The sequence below is a fragment of the Entelurus aequoreus genome, linkage group LG11 (assembly GCF_033978785.1).
Source record: "Entelurus aequoreus isolate RoL-2023_Sb linkage group LG11, RoL_Eaeq_v1.1, whole genome shotgun sequence".
NCBI lineage: Eukaryota > Metazoa > Chordata > Actinopteri > Syngnathiformes > Syngnathidae > Entelurus > Entelurus aequoreus.
The window spans coordinates 33,951,061-33,968,019 of record NC_084741.1 but is presented as its reverse complement, the minus strand read 5'-3'; the positions used below and the strand labels follow the sequence as shown (position 1 = coordinate 33,968,019).

The 16,959-nt window shown below is 37.1% G+C and overlaps 1 protein-coding gene across 2 annotated transcripts in view; it reads right to left on the bottom strand.

Moving 5' to 3' along the window:
- LOC133660023 (beta-chimaerin-like) overlaps window positions 1–16,959 on the bottom strand; it is a 74,958-nt gene that overhangs the window by 23,137 nt on the left and 34,862 nt on the right. For both annotated transcript variants that reach the window (XM_062063045.1, XM_062063044.1), the window contains 5 exons: window positions 15,724–15,762; window positions 10,601–10,656; window positions 7,759–7,790; window positions 7,535–7,648; window positions 5,407–5,677 (listed from right to left, as the gene is read on the bottom strand). In XM_062063045.1, coding sequence (XP_061919029.1) covers window positions 5,407–5,677; window positions 7,535–7,648; window positions 7,759–7,790; window positions 10,601–10,656; window positions 15,724–15,762 — 512 coding nt within the window. The remainder of the gene's footprint in view (window positions 1–5,406; window positions 5,678–7,534; window positions 7,649–7,758; window positions 7,791–10,600; window positions 10,657–15,723; window positions 15,763–16,959) is intronic.

The window sequence follows — 16,959 nt, the reverse complement described above, 5'->3', positions numbered from 1 at the left end:
TTGGTGTCCTCTAGTGGCCAATACTGTTGTAGTAGTGATATTTTTTTGTTAATTTACAATTTTTCTTTTTAATTTAGGACCAAAAAATTATATAATATGTTTTAAAAAATAAATAAATATCCGCAATGTGGTGAAGCCGTGATATTTGAAGTGCGATGTGGCGAGGGGTGACTGTATTTTGCACTTTAAGTCTATATATTTTTACTGTGATTATTTTCTTTGTGAACACATTCATTCCTTAGTTATCTATTTTTTTTGCTACAATTTATTATATTACCTTCTGAAAATAAGTTAAAATCATGCCGTGGATCCAAACTAATTGTTTGACTAGTCAACTAATCAAAAAAATCATCGCTGATTGGTCGTCGATTAAAATAACCCTTAGTTGCATCTCTAATTGCATTGTTACTATCACATGTTACGTTCTGCGTAATCGTAGTGTTGGTCTGGACCCTAGGATGCAGAGATGGCAGACGAATTGCAGGTCAAATGTATTTATTAATTTTTAAAAAAAAACTAGTGCAGCAGGGAATTGCACAAGAAGCATAGGGTAAGATACAGTATACAGCATGGAAACAAAAAAGCTAAATAGATGCACCAGAGTCCAGCAATGTCTAGAGGACAGGGCTGGTATTGAAAGCCTCCTAATTGGCAACCAGTCACAGATGAGAAAGGTGAAACATTTGTTGACAAACAGGAACCTTATAAATAACAAATTAAGAGTTTCAACACAGAAAATAATGGTTGAAACATAGGAAAAGAACTTGAGTCATGTCGGATCATGACACTACACTCATTAAAATAATCTGTGATCGTTAAATTGTGTTTCAAAACATGAAGACCCTATAAAACTATTTTCTCTTTGTCACGATTCCCTAAGGCAACGTTAAAGTATCGCTGCAAAGAGAGACATGACAGGTGTAAGATATTTGTCATTGTGGCTGGCATTCTGTGAGGAGACCTACACATACCAGAGGATACAATTCAGAAGGGACAGACGTGAAATACACCACTCTGTAGATATTTTATCCACAAGAGGGGAGGAGGGAGGCAGACGAGGGCTGAGCTTTGTCTGCGGGCAGATGGCCTCTTGTCTGGCCAAAGAAAAAGGACACAAAAGGTGTCCACACAACAAGATCGGCTTTCTTCCAGAGTGTCTTGACTCTTTTATTCCGGTGAGTCTTTGTAAAAGGCACAGCTGAGTGGACTCCTGTGAGTCATGGCAAAATAACACAAGGGGCCACTGACAAGGATGTGACCCCTTGCACAGCTTAAACAATTCCATACAAAGAAAAAACATTGCCAATAAATAGATACACTGTGATGGACCTCACAGGCAGAGGATGTCTCACTCTTTGCAAAATGTTCTTTATTTTTATATACCGGTACTCCCACAAACTGTGCTCAGAAAAACAGCTGAGTCATAAGATGTTTTTGTGTGATAAAATTACAGCTATTAACCGACAAAGTGGAACATTATCTGAACAAACAACACCCCTATTATTTTGAAAATCATTCCATGGCAAATAACCAGACCAGCCTGACCGGCACATCACTGGTATCCCGAGTGGTGAGTATCAGGAGGAATGTGCTAGAGGTCTGGCCGCATTCAGAATGCAAAAGTAATCTAACTGAGGGATAGATCAGGCCCCCCTCTTGGCCTCTGGGAAACATTTTGGGTTACACTAAAAGGGTAAATACGTGCCCATATTGACTATACAGTGAAGCCACTGTGCAACTAAAGCCTCAGGGTGCGGCTGTGGGAATGGTAAACACGGAGGTCAAAAGGCGACTTCTCCACATTTGAGCCTCAAAGGTGAGCTGTGCTTCTTGGACTAATTCAATCAGGCCAAAAAAAACACACTTTTTCTACAAACATCCCCTGACAGCTCACATCATTGTGTGGAATATGAAAAAAATTGACAAAATACTTAAAAATTCACCCAGCAGATGTTGTTGTATTATAAATCATTATAAATCACACTGATCGATGGCCATTTGCTGTATTACTGTCTGCAGTGTCAGGTTACAGAGGGATGACTGATCTTGACACCACAGCTGATGCTCGTGCCGACAGCGCTGCCATGTGTCTTGTCAATGATGTGAAAAATAACTTTGAGAGACAAACACATTTTATTTGACGTTTCTCTTAAATGTTTGAAATAAACTTCAACCATGCCAAAAACCATAAATATATGTCTAAGAAACACCAACAGGCCACTCAGCACACACAAAGGAGGATTGCCCCCTAGTGGAGGGATTGTTCCTTCCATGAGAGGACAGCAATTGTCCTCTGAGCAAAGTCATTACCACACAATTATGAGCTAACAGCTTCGGAGCACCAGTGAATACAATTTGTCTCAGTGAGTCTGATATGCATGCAGAGCAGAGAAAAGTCCCCCTTGGTCATCATTACTTTGCACGGGAGGCAATAAAGAACGCTGGCTAATAAAGTGCACTTAACTCACAGGACAAAGCGTCCTCTGTAAAAAAAATAAAAAAATGTTTAAAAAGTGCTGCAAAATGTTCAGCAGGGTAAAGGCAGATTAAGATCAGAGTATCGTTCTGGTCTTACAAAGAACCCAGCCAACTACATCAGAGCTTTACCGTAGGAGACATACTCTGTATAGCTGCACTTTTTTTTTGGAATTATCTTTCACAATCCCTGTGTAAGACACGAACACACATGGCTTTCTTTTTTTAATGCATTCTATTCTGTAATATACAGCAAGTACAAGGAAGCTTACAATGAAGCAAATGGGAGTCATCTATTGAGCCCATAAAGCCCTCAAAAAACATCTAAAAACCGACAACAATACTTTATTTACACGTCGTAACCTGAATATTAACCTAGTAAGCGATATTGTTATTAAAAACACTAACGCCAAGGAACTACTTGTAGCGGCGCCGTGACCACAGAGAGCTAACTATATGCAGCTATTGACATATTGAGCTGCTTCATCGCCTCAGAACAAAAGTGTATTATAGATTATAAATCATGCCTCTCACTTGTATAATAGAAGGATGTGGCCATGAACCGAGAAGTTGGTCAACTTTGACATTCAACTTAGACATGGAGATGGCGAGAAAGACAGAAAACGCTTGATGGCGGCACATTTTTTTTTTTTTACCTGCATTAGGATTATGAACAATTCTTAATCGAAACAGGAAGATATAAACATCCCATCAGTCAGCATTCCAGTGAGAGCATACATTCTACAGTGAGTCATTGTCTTATTATGTTCATAGTTTGGATTTCTTGTTTAACACTAAACTGGATCTGCTTAGCACGCAGCTTTTAAAACTTGTAGCTCATCCTCTGTATATTCAGGCTCAAAAATATAAGGTTACGGATCATCATTTGTCCCAAAATAGTCGTTGTTGTATCTCATGAAGTCTGCCATGATTAGTAGAAGTAGTTGTTGGTGAAGGAAATTGTGAACGTTGTGATGCGTCTGTAAAATTAATACGTCAGCGTTTAATTAAAATGAGAAAAATATGTAGTATTATAAGTTATTATGAATGTGCTTCTTATTACAGTACATATACGCTTACAGCATGTATATGAAACGTTAATGAAGGTTTTTGGATGTTTTAGAGCGCCTTATAGGCAGAATAGATCAAATCCCATTACCTCCATTGGCAGCTGACTTTTGCTGGTGTTTAATTGAGAGTTAGAATGCATAAATGTTTTATTTTTTTCCTTTTATTTTTTCTCAACAACCCCCCGCCGCCCCCCTTGTTTACCTGTATATCACCTTTTTTGTAAGGGGCGCCGGATGTTGGCAGACCCGTCAGCGATCCGGTTCTGTCTCCCTGTAATGTTTGTCTGATCTTGAATGGGATTGTGCTGAAAATTTTAATTTCCCCTCAGGGATTAATAAAGTATTTTTGATTCTGATTGTGATTCTGATAAAGGATTGTAAATGATAAACAAAATTCCCCAAAAAAGTGCAGTTCCCTTTTAAATGAATACAATCTTTCGAAGGTCACATTCCATCGATAACACGAATATGGATCAATTCATTCCTTTGTAAATATAATCAGTCAGAAAGCTGTCAGCCATATCGTGTACTTACTACAACACATCAGTGAGGAACAATACATATAACCTTTGACCCAGCACAGGGGAGAGTTTGGACTGAAATCACTCAAAATCATTGAGACATATTAGGTTGATCAACAATGTTCTAGATAAGCGGTTTTCAAGGTATTAGGCAACAGAAGACTTAGGGGAGGCACCAGCATCTTGAAAAAATAAGGTACATGTTTTTAAGCCTGCTGAGCTAACTTCAATTATGTCAAAAGCAAAATGATAGGTTATTTAGTTCCTATATTGAGAAAGTAAAATCTGGTGTGAACAGAAGGTTTACACAGTATGCTGCATTTGTGTTTGGCAGGGCTATGTGTAACTCTGACAAAAAGACAGGACCAAAAACAAACATGCACTGCAGAGGATGTAGCACAATATAGGCTCACTATACCACATTTTATAAATGTTATAAATATTATGACTTTGCTACTGCTCTCTGAGCACTTTTCTCCTCACCTGTTTCTTGTTCATAATTAAGAGGCTCACCTGTACCTAACAGCCAATCAGGAAAGTTTGTAGTGTCACCTTCCTTGGGACGCTGGTTTATCGTCTAGTGTTTGTGTTTTGGCTATTTGTGTTTATGCCTCACCTAATCTTGTCTTGTCTTGCTTTTGTCACATTTTTGCTTACCTGTGATCTACTGCCATAGCCACGCTGGTGCTTCCTCATTTTTTGTACCCAATAAAAAAACCTTCTACTGGTGCGTTGCCTGCCTTCTCTACATCCTGGGATCACGCCAACCGCAAACATGCACAACAACAACGTAAAGTATCCAATATTGCAGTCCAATACATGACATTTGTCATTATAAACGAGGATCAAATAATTATAGTTGCATATTACTTGGCTGTCCAAGGCAGAAGCGTATTGGAAAGTATCCAGTAACAAACGTGTCCGCATCATTCAATATACTGCATTATGAGCTTAACATAATGAATTATTATGGCCACTAGGTGTTGCCAAAAAAAACCAATTACCATTCTAATTTAAAGACAGCATATGTCCATTCCAGACAGTTAATAATAAATAGATTAGTGTTATTTATACCTACCATTGTTGTCTGACTAATTTCACTGAAGCATTTTCGAACATTCCATACTACGAAATAATACAAGTATGTATGATTACGATTGTATTATGTTAATATTTTTCATTTTTAATGAAACCGACCATGGCAGTGTCTGCTGAGAAAAAAAATCTGGCCCTTAGACAAATATGTAATTTAGGACCACTGCTCTGGACTATGCTAGAAGTTAATATGATTCTTTAAAATGCAGAAAACGCAGAAAAAAATATGACATACAACACCTCACCTGTCCATCCCTCACAAAGGTGACCCTGCGAGGTTCGGTGCGCCCGCGGCTCAGCCTGTGCACGGTCTTGTCCTTCAGCAGCGAGGTGTATCCCAGGTGCTCGTAGATGGGGTTGGCAGTCATTCTGGTGATGTACTCTGCCGCCTTGGTCTCGATGTAGAGCGTGATAAGGGCGTCTGTGACAAGATCATGCACCGACTCGAACCTCTTCTCAGCGACAAAATGCTTGCCATCGTAGAACAACCTATAGTTGAGCATCTGAGGCCCAAACCTGGGCCAAGACACAGACGGGGAGGTTATTGAACAGTAGAGACAAGGAGGCTGAGATCAAATCAAATCAAACTTTTTTTATATCGCACTTTTCATACACAGGCAAGTGGCAAACACAAAGTGCTGTACGTACGGACGCACGCACACACAGCACTGTTGACAATAACAAAACAAAAACAAAACATGGCACGGCACTGAGGATTTGAGGAAAAACACAACCTTTGAGGTGTCCACACTGGAGAATAACTAAAATTAACGCCATCTAAAAAGTAGTATGAAACATATGATCAAATATGTAAAAATAAAATATAGATAACATAAATATTACATTAATAAGTTAATAAAAATGTAACATAGACAGAATAATAGAAGTAATATTAATAATTAAGATAGAAAACAACACAAAGAATAATAAAAAACCTGACTAAAAAATAAAATATCAACGGCCTCTGGAGTCCTGAGCTTTTGTTATTTTTATAATCAGCCTGACTTAAGGCTTGATAATAAGCTATGCGATTAGCACATGCTTTCATATATTTTGACAAGGTTTATCTAGTTAAACTTTAAGTAGGTTAGATATAATTATTGAATACAATTAAAATCAAGAGTAAGATTGTTATTCAGTGTTAATATTTGAGAGGGCCCTGGGAACCTCGGTAGTGTAAAAGTTGGGCCCTGAGGTCCAAAAGGTTAGGGGAACCCACACCAAACAAGAATGACAAACACATTTCGGGAGAACATCCGCACCGTAACACAACATAAACACAACAGAACAAATACCCAGAATCCCTTTCAGCCCTAACTCTTCCAGGCAATTCAAAAATCCTTTATAAATATATGTATTGAATAATACTTCAACAAAATATGAATGTAAGTTCATAAACTGAACATCAAATCAAGTAGGCTATTCCATTCATTACAATGCAACAATGCAATATTCAGTGTTGACAGCTAGATTTTTTTGTGAACATGTTCCATAAATATTGATCTTAAAGATTTCTTTTTTTGTGAAGAAATGTTTAGAATTAAGTTCATGAAACCAGATGGATCTCTATTACAATCCCCAAAGAGGGCACTTTAAGTTGATGATTACTTCTATGTGTAGAAATCTTTATTTTTAATTGAATTACTTGTTTATTTTTCAACAAGTTTTTAGTTATTTTTATATCTTTTTTTCCAAATAGTTCAAGAAAGACCACTACAAATGAGCAATATTTTGCACTGATATACAATTTAATAAATCAGAAACTGATGACATAGTGCTGTATTTGACTTCTTTGTCTCTTTTTTTCCAACCAAAAATGCATTGCTATGATTAGGGGGTACTTGAATTAAAAAAATGTTCACAGGGGGTACATCACTGAAAAAAGGTTGAGAACCACAGCTCCACTGTATCTAAAGCAGCGCTTAGATCCAGCAGAACAGACACTGTCAGCTTTTTATTATCTATATTCTCACTGATGTCATTTAAAATCTTTAAAAGTGCTGTCTCTGTACTGTGGTCCATCCTATAACCAGACTGATGTCTTTCTAAAATGTTATTTCTATTTAAAAATGGTTGACTTGGTTAAAAAAATCAGTTTTTCTAAAATTTTACTTAAGAACTGTACGTTGGATACAGGTCGGTAGTAATTAAAACTGCTCTTCTTCAGAAGGGGCCTCACCACCACCGCTTTCAGAGCAATTCATAATAATTAAAATCTGTTCCTCAAGGAATCCATAAAATGATGTAAAAAGTGACGTGGGAATCAGGTCTAAAAGGAAGGTTGTTGGGTTTACTTGAGGGAAAACTCGACCAAGTGTCCTTGATGATCAATAGGACTGTTTCCAACTTTTTTTTTTTTGACATTGCGGTTACCTTAAGGCCAATGTATGCGTCCCAGGCTGCCTTTGGCTCTCCCTGATCAGGTAAGAACCCTCAGCTGACCTCAGAAGCTCATCTGCATATTCTCGAGAGATCACGCCATGAAATCTGGAAGAAATTATAACGTTGGGGAATTTGAAAAAAAAGCAAAAAACTCATATTTTCCACCAGACAATGATGTTTGTTATTTTTAGTACAATAATGAGGGTTATACTCACTCTCTGCCGTAGTATTTGGGCCTGGTCTCCATCTGTGAAACAGAAAGACCATGTTTTCTAGAGTTTTCTGATACAGAAGTTTAATAAAGGAGTCATATCCTGCTCACTTCAAGTTATTTTAAATTGATATTGGATCCCAGTGTGGCACTTTAGTTTTTCATTTTAATAAAATACTCCATAACTCAAGTTGTATATTTGGTAAATCTGCATTCTTCTACATTCTGCACCCTATCCCTCAATCGCGCATCCTTTGTTGTGATTGGCCAGAAGATAAAACAATGTTATAACCAGCATAGAGACACGCCCCCCTCCCCTTCAAGTTGTAACATGCTTTTGGGTATCATCAATAAAAAATAATTGGACATATGACAAATAGATGTTTATTGAAGAATTCGGCATCAAGCTGGGCTTTGTTCATGAAACAGTTGGAAGTGGCATGGCGAGCGCGGAGGACAGTGACAGTAAGGAAGGTCTCTAGAAAACAACCCCGGATTAGATACACAATTATTGTATCCAAAAAGAGACTTTATAGCTGTTCTTCCAAAAAAGAAAAAAAAGAAAACAGGACCAAATTTAATGAGCAGTGTAGCTATCAAAAATATTTAATCTTAGACAAAAAGTTCTGTATTTATATGGTCAATAAAAGCAATAACAACAATAATTACCCCATTAACACACTTATGCTATAACAATAATAATTAGCACAGCACTTTTAAAGATTTCAAACAATGTAAGGTGAAATTTATACAATAAAAAGCACAGTGTTGGTTCTGCTGGATCTAAGTTCCGCTTTTGATGCAGAAGATCATCAAATCTTATTCAATAGACTTAGACATCTGGTTGGACTCTCTAAGACAGATGTTTTTATGTAAGTATTGATATATGTTCCTCAGGAACCCTCAAAACGAGGTGTGGGATTCCCCAGGGGTCAATTTTAGGTCACATTCATTTTCATGCTGCCTCTTGGGGACATCATTAGGAGATGATGACACAGGACTAATAGATACTCAAGGTGCTCAAAGCAATCAATTCAGATCCGAATCTGGATTTTTATTTACTCAATTCTAAATCAATTCATATTTTTTGAGAAACGATTAAACATTTTATTTAAATAATTTATTTTTGGATTAAAAACATAAACAACCATTATTAATAATGCTGCTTTTATTAATTTTAGTTTTTCCTTTTTGAAGTATTTTATTTATGTATTGTATGTGTATGTCCTTTCAAATGTTGTGTAAATTTCTACCCAAAGTATTGTAAAGCTGGGATTGGGTTGGAGTTGCTTTTTTTTCTTCTTCTATTAGATTGTTTAACAATCTGTGATTTATGTCAATGACATTTTAACAATAAATGTTTAAAGATAACTTTTTTTAGGCCAACACTGTGTGAATAAGTCGTACATCAGCAGCCAAGCGGACCTTTTGTAACCTTTTACCTGTTTTGAAAAGGTTTTATTATAATTTATAAACAAAATTATATATAAAAAGAATCATGTTGAATCCAGAATCAATTCTGAATCTAATCGTCACCCCAAGAATGGTTATGCCGTTTATTCTGAACATGCATACAGTTACAATACGATATATCACATAATTACAGTTTTTCATTATAGCGTGTCCGAAAAGGAGTAGGAAGAAGCAGATCTATAATTTAAAAGCATGCTATAGTATGTTTTTATTGTCATAATTTTATTGCATGATTTTTGTATCCCTTTAATTTAGGTAGCCAGGGACTGCAGATGGAAATTAGCTATTTAGCTATAATCTGGTACAGAACATATCTGTCTTTGAACTTAATGTTTCTGTGAATTGTCCCTTCAAATAAAGACTAAACTAATCTTATTTAATCCTACCCCTTTTCTCACCATAGCAATTACTAACGCATTTGTTACTACTCACTCTGTAACACAACAATGAATAAATAAATACATAAATAAATTAATTAGTAAATAAATAAATGAGACAAATTTATGGTTCACATTATGAGATGAATAAAATAATCTCCTTTTTTAATAGGGTAATAATCACTCGCAAGAATTGGAATTGAATCGTGAGGTTCCCAAAGATTCTTCCCTTTAATAGATTCCTTTTTAACTACATTTTACACATGGATGCCAGTGAATTTCCTACAGCTACATAGACCAGCACAGGTCTTTGTTATTGGTCCTGAAGGCCAGAAAGACAAACTTTTACCAACATTTTTAAACCAACACGATCCATAAAATCTGGGCATGATTTTTGACAATGAGCTGACCTTTATGCCACATTTAAAAATGATATAAAAAAATATATAGTTTTTTTTTATCTTCCACCCTTTTCTCTCTCAGGCCAACACTAAGGGGCTAATGCATGCTTTCCCATTCATATTTATGATTCACAGTGTTGTCAAACTGTGAAGATATTATTCTGTCTCCTGACTTATCAATATCCTTGCTAAACTTCCTCTTCTAGCTGGTTACTCTCTGCTGTAACGCGGCACGCGACGTGAGAAATTCAACAGGGACCTCATGAAATGGCACATACACATTAGAGAAAAATAGTACAACATTTTAAACATATATACATAAGTACAAATTAGGGATAGAGCCAATCTAAAGGCTTATTTTCTTTCTCCCACAGCATTCAGCTAGTACTGATACTATAGATGCGAGCATCTTCATCATCTATTGGGTCTTCAGAGATAATCACACAGAATAAAATGACAACAAAGGGTTACTCTTCTGTCTTTCATCCATGTTTGCCTCTACAAAAGGTGCTGACATTTCTTGCTGTTTGACATTTAAAGGCAGTGTGAGAGCACGAAAGGAACCGCAACGGGGGTCTTTTGACACGCTACTCACCTCTTGAGGACATACAATCCTTCTCGGTCTCGGGGCTTCCTGCTGCAGTTGGTATACTGTCGGAGAAACATACAAGGATGTTAAAGAGGGGCCTGCGCGTGTGGAGTTCAGTGCAAGTTGTAATTACCTAAAAATAGTAGATTGAGGCCGAAAAATAAAGCCGTCGATTTACACTTAAGAGGAAGAAATGTAAATTAGAAGCCGCTGCATAGCAGTGAGTGTGGCCCGGACATTGGGAAGGGGTAAAATACAGAGTGGTAAAAAAAAAAGTCACACAAAATAACCCGTCTAGACTCCACTAAACATTTAAGTTTCTAACCTAAATGCCAGCTGTTATGTATGTTTTGCATTGCAAGGCTATATTTTTCCGCCTGTATATTGTAAACGGACCAGAAAGAAAAGTACACTGCAGAGGACGCTGGTTCTCAGGAGGATATGTACTATTACAACATATATCTTATTGTAATACCAAAATAAAAAAGCAAAGGTGGCTGCAAAGTGATGCCCCTTCTTCCATTACTTTGATTGACAGTTGCAAAGTGACAGCGCACCACTCTTATGTTGTATATTTTTATCATTGGACTTTTTGAGCACAATTCCACTACCAGGAGGGACATCTTTTTTCCTTCCTGTCTCACTATTCAATCATCTTGGTAGATCATGAAACATGGCCACAACCTACAGACAAGAATGGAAGGCGACACTGCCTTCAGCCCTAACAAGCAGTGCAGCAGCAAAGTTGTCTCTGTGTGAGCTTGAGCACAGTCTTTATCACAACACATTCCGCAAGCAGCAAATACGAATCAGACTAGCCAAGCAGCAAGATCTGGACATCATTCATCCCTTTGACACCACGAGTGTTTAAAAAAAGAAACCACAGTGCATGGAGAATTAAGGAGAACAGGATCATTTATAGAAATACTGTAAGCAGACATCTAATCTATGCAGAAAAGGAAAAGAACCACATTGTGTCACAGATTCCATTTGTACTCATGTGTCTATCCGGCACAAATGATTTGAGTCACATCAAATATGGAGGAGTGGATCCATTTGCTCCCACATGGCACAAAACACTGGATGCTGAAGTGGGCGTTCTGAGCCACTTGACAAAGAGAACCTGGCAGCAGTAACCTATTTTACTCAGATATGGAGCACTGTGTTTTGCATGTGTTGTGTTGGCGAGGCAAATGTTTACAATGCTCAGCATTAAGAAAGGCTGATTTGAGCTCTAAGGCTTAATTTCTTTGGGGCTACAGTTGTGGTCGGAAGTTTAGTTATGAATGTGAAACTCCCAGATGCAATCAATCCTGATCACTAATCGGGTAATGAATAGGGTCAAATAAATTAAATAGATAAATGCATCTTTAAATAATTACTTAAAATTGTAATTAGATAATTATAATTGGAATTGAGCACATAAATGTGTTATTTAATGTGCCAATAATTGATCAATTATCAATTATGATCTTATTTAATCTGTCAAACCTACCCGTCAAAGTCAGTGGGTGGAGCTAACAGAAATGTAGTCCAATGATTGCTTTGGTCTGAAGCCTGGAACTTTGGAAGTCTTTGAAAACATGGCGTCTAAGGAGGATATACTCATACTTTTGTGGGAGTCGGTGGTAGTATGTGGATTGTGAAAGCAAGACCTGTATGTAGCAGGAAGTTGTCAGAGTTTTTGCTGCACTTTCAGCCCATGATATAGACCAGTACTCCTCCGCTTCTTTGACCAAAGTTCCACATAAAAGTGCAAGTGCTGGGCAACCAATCAAGTAATAAGATCCACCCACTGATGGCTGAGTTTGATGGGTGAATTAAATTCATAAAAGTGTTGCCACAAATGCTCTTGAACGAAGTGAAGTGAAGTGAAGTGAAGTGAATTATATTTATATAGCGCTTTTCTCAAGTGACTCAAAGCGCTTTACGTTGTGAAACCCAATATCTAAGTTACATTTTTAAACCAGTGTGGGTGGCACTGGGAGCAGGTGGGTAAAGTGTCTTGCCCAAGGACACAACGGCAGTAACTAGGATGGTGGAAGAGGGGATCGAACCTGCAACCCTGAAGTTGCTGGCACGGCAACAAATTAAATAAATCATAAATAATTATTTATATTGTGAAATAATTGATTAAATAATAATACCTGGGATTTATATAGCGCTTTTCTAAGTACCCAAAGTCGCTTTACATGCCGGCCGAAATACACCGCTTCCCACCTACAGCTTTCTTCTTTGCTGTCTTCATTGTTCATTGAACAAATTGCAAAAGATTCACCAACACAGATGTCCAGAATACTGTGGAATTTTGGGATGAAAACAGACGACTTAATAGCTGGCCACAATGCTGTCCCAAAAGGTCCTCTACAATCCGTGACGTCACGCGCAGGCGTCATCATACCGAGACGTTTTCAGCAGGATATTTCGCGTGAAATTTAAAATTGCACTTTAGTAATCTAACCCGGCCGTATTGGCATGTGTTGCAATGTTAAGATTTCATCATTGATATATAAACTATCAGACTGCGTGGTCGGTAGTAGTGGGTTTCAGAAGGCCTTTAATTGTACTTCTACATTAAATTAATTACACATGTATGTTACCTCTCTACTCATCCGACCTTGCTGTATGTTTTTTCTCCCCTTTCTCAAGATCAAGAGGGCTATCAGGGGGACCTGTTTTACAGACGTGGATGACTTTAAGATGATCGTGATGACGAACATGTGGAGGATCCCTGTGGAATTACACCAGCATAACTGTCAATCCTCCTGTTTTTCCAGGGAATCTCTCCCGGTGTCTTCCTGGTCCTGTTTTATTTTTTTTAAAGAAGGCAGTGCCGGAAAAGAAAATCCCGATTTTTCCCGAAAAATTTCCTAGATGAAAATGTTGACAGGTATAGCTTTCAAGGCAGGACTCTCAAACTCAATTTAACTGGGGGCTGCTGGAGGTATAGTCAAGGTGAGATTGGGCTGCACAAAGTATTTCCTTCAGAATCACGTTTTATCCATGTGACTCAATTTTAAGGCTGAAACGACGCGTCGACGTAGTCGACGTCATCGGTTACGTAAATATGTCGACGCCGTTTTTGTGCGTCGACGCGTCGCATATTTACGTCACACTACCGTCATGGCAGACCGCAAAGCAGACGGTGCGAGCGAGGGGGAAAAAAATCACGCCAAAAGTCGTCAAAAGTGTGGGAGTATTTCAGTACACGGCCTAATAATGTTGTTGTATGCACGCTGTGTCGAGCGGAAATGGCCTATCATAGCAGCACAACGGCTATGAATGAACATTTGAAAAGAAAACCATCAACCATCAACTAGTCAATTTGAGCATACGTTGTCATCATTACACAAAAACATGAATGTGTCATTTGTATCTGCTAGGGGTGTAACGGTACGTGTTTTGTATTGAACCGTTGCGGTACGGGGTTTTCGGTTCGGTACGGGGGTGTACCGAACGAGTTTCTAAGCTAAAGCTAAAGTCTTAACAAGCTGCTTTGCTCCTTTTGCCTCTGTCTCAGCACGCAGCATTGTCCCACCCACACAACCATCTGATTGGTATACACAAAGAATTATCAGCCAATCAGCAGTGCGTATTCAGAGCGCATGTAGTCAGCGCTTCAGCATGGAGCAGATAGGTTTTTAGCAGGTGAGCATCATCCCCAAATGATAATAAACACCTCCCAGTCAACTACTAGTAACATCACTATGAGCCCGTTGACCTTCTAGAAACTTAAACTGCAGCTCAGCTCACTCGCAGTCCTGGCTTGAGGTGAAGGCTAATTACCTCTCAGTTCCAGCCACATCGACCCCTTCTGAGCGCCTATTTTCAGCTGCTGGGAATATTGTAAACAAGAAAAGAACCAGAGCATGTAGACATGCTAACCTTTCTTCATTACAACTGTTAGTCACTCACTGGAATGAGTAGAATTGGTTATTGTGTACTGTGTTGGACTGGATGTTTATTTTGCACATTTTAAAAGCAATACTTAATGTTTACAGTGCTCCAGAATATTTAGATTGGCACTATATTGTATTGGATGTTTATCTTTATTTTTGCACATTTTAGCAAATAAGCAATACTTTCACTTTTGTTGAAATGTTTACACTGTTGTTACAGAATATTTCGTTTTGCACTTTTTTGTATTGGATGTTTATCTTTATTTTTGCACATTTTAAAGCAAAATAAGCAATACTTTTACTTTTGAAATGCTTATACTATTGCAGAATATTAAGATTTGCACTGGATGTTTACTTTTATATTTGTACATTAAAAAGCAAATAAGCTACTTTTAATTTTGTTAAATGTTAAAAGTTTTAAATGTTTACATTGTTACAGAATATTTTGTCATGTTGTTGTCTATGTTGAGTGGCCATACTTCTTTTTTTTTGTAAATAAAAGCCATGCCTTTTGAAAAAACGGGCCTACATTTATTTTTTCATCTTCATTTTAAATTAAAAAAATAATCGGTAAAAGGAAAAATAATCTATAGATTAATCGAAAAAAATAATCTATAGATTAACCGATTAATCGAAAAAAATAATCTATAGATTAATCGATAGAAAAATAATCGTTAGCTGCAGCCTTACTCAATTTGTTAACTACTTCTACTAGCAACTACAGTGACCCCGCGCTATATGGTAGGCTTTAAATCATTAAAATGTACAGTTGAATGAGAAATTATACAATTTTAGTAATTGTGAAAAATATAATCTCTCAAACTCAATGTATATATATATATATATATATATATATATATATATATATATATATATATATATATATATATATATATATATATATATATATATATATATATATATATATATATATATATATATATATATATATATATATATATATATATATATATATCACTTTCTGTTAGACCACTAATGTAACATAAGCTTGCAGGTGGTCTTGTTATTTTTTTAAATTAAACATTTTAACTGTGCGTAAGTTGCAAATAGGACCTTTAATAATACCTGCAAAATTAAATTAAATCCAATATTAATATTATTAAAATGATGTAATACATCTGTTAGGTCTACCAATTCATGCCTACTGACTGCAAATGTGTACATATGGCAAGAGAATGTGACTGTGTTATTTACAGTCAGTATACTCACAGTAGGACTTCCATATGGGCGGTTGGTAATCTTCGGGGTCTGTGAAAACAAAACATGGAGCGGGTCACAGTGCTGCTGTCAACAGTGTAAACAACACACTCCTAATCAGCATTGCTGCCTCAAGGACAATCAATACACACGTCTGTTGGCCATGTTTAACATCAGCAAGCTTGTACAAACATATGCTGCTAATCCCAGGGAATGATAAAGTCAGGGCAGGGGTGTCGAAAGTGTGGCGTTTGTTGCTCGACACTGGTTTTTCAAAATGAAATTTAACAATTGAATGAAACAGTAAAAATTTGGGGAAAAAAAGAACAAAAGGGCGTAATGTAATGAGAAAAGGTTTACAGTTATTATTGATAATAGGGATGGGCCGAGCAATTGGCCACCGATCAGTTGCAGTCAATTTCTGTGGAAAATGTACATGATTGCCATTGATGATAAATGCCTTTTATTGACGCTCACAAACATTGATCCCCTCTAGCGGACACTGTGTTTGCTTTTAACACTTTAGCCTGACAAGTGGCTAGCTGCTACAGTACCTCCATACACAGTGTGGAGCCGCTTCCCTAAATTAATAATAAACCCCTCCATTAAATAAAAAACATTTTTTAGTATCATTATCAAGTAGCCTTAACACTGGTGGACCGGGCCAAGCATGTTACACACCGAGAAAAAGCCAGGAGCAGGCATGCTAATAGCTAAGCTAACCTAGCTTGAAACAACACCAAAAAATAAGTGTTTATGAAAGTTTAAGAAGTGTAGATGGAAACAAGTTACAGAGGAAAGTGGGCAGATATTAACAGTAAATGAACAAGTAGATTAGTAAAAGTTATAGAAAGGATAATACAACAAGTGTTGGTGTGTCAGCATCGTCACAGTCAGTACACGACACGTAAGAGGAGGGCAGATCCAGTCATAAATTGGTGATGTCGATACAAAGGGAAGTATCAGTATATGATCTGTGCTAGATTCATTAGGTCAATATTTTTGTTGTTTTTGTTAATTTTTAGAAACTCAGGGAATAATTCCTCTGACTTTAAGGGCCAAAACCAAAAGATTTAAATGAGTAGTAAACAGTAGTTTGTACTTTTGTTGACTTATTGTGTACTGCTGACTTTGTTTTGCTCAAACAATTGTGTAATAAATAATAACAAGGAACTAGTTTTGATATTGCTAGACTGTAAATAGCAGTCACTATACACAAGCTGAAAAATGTACTGTTCATGCATGTGA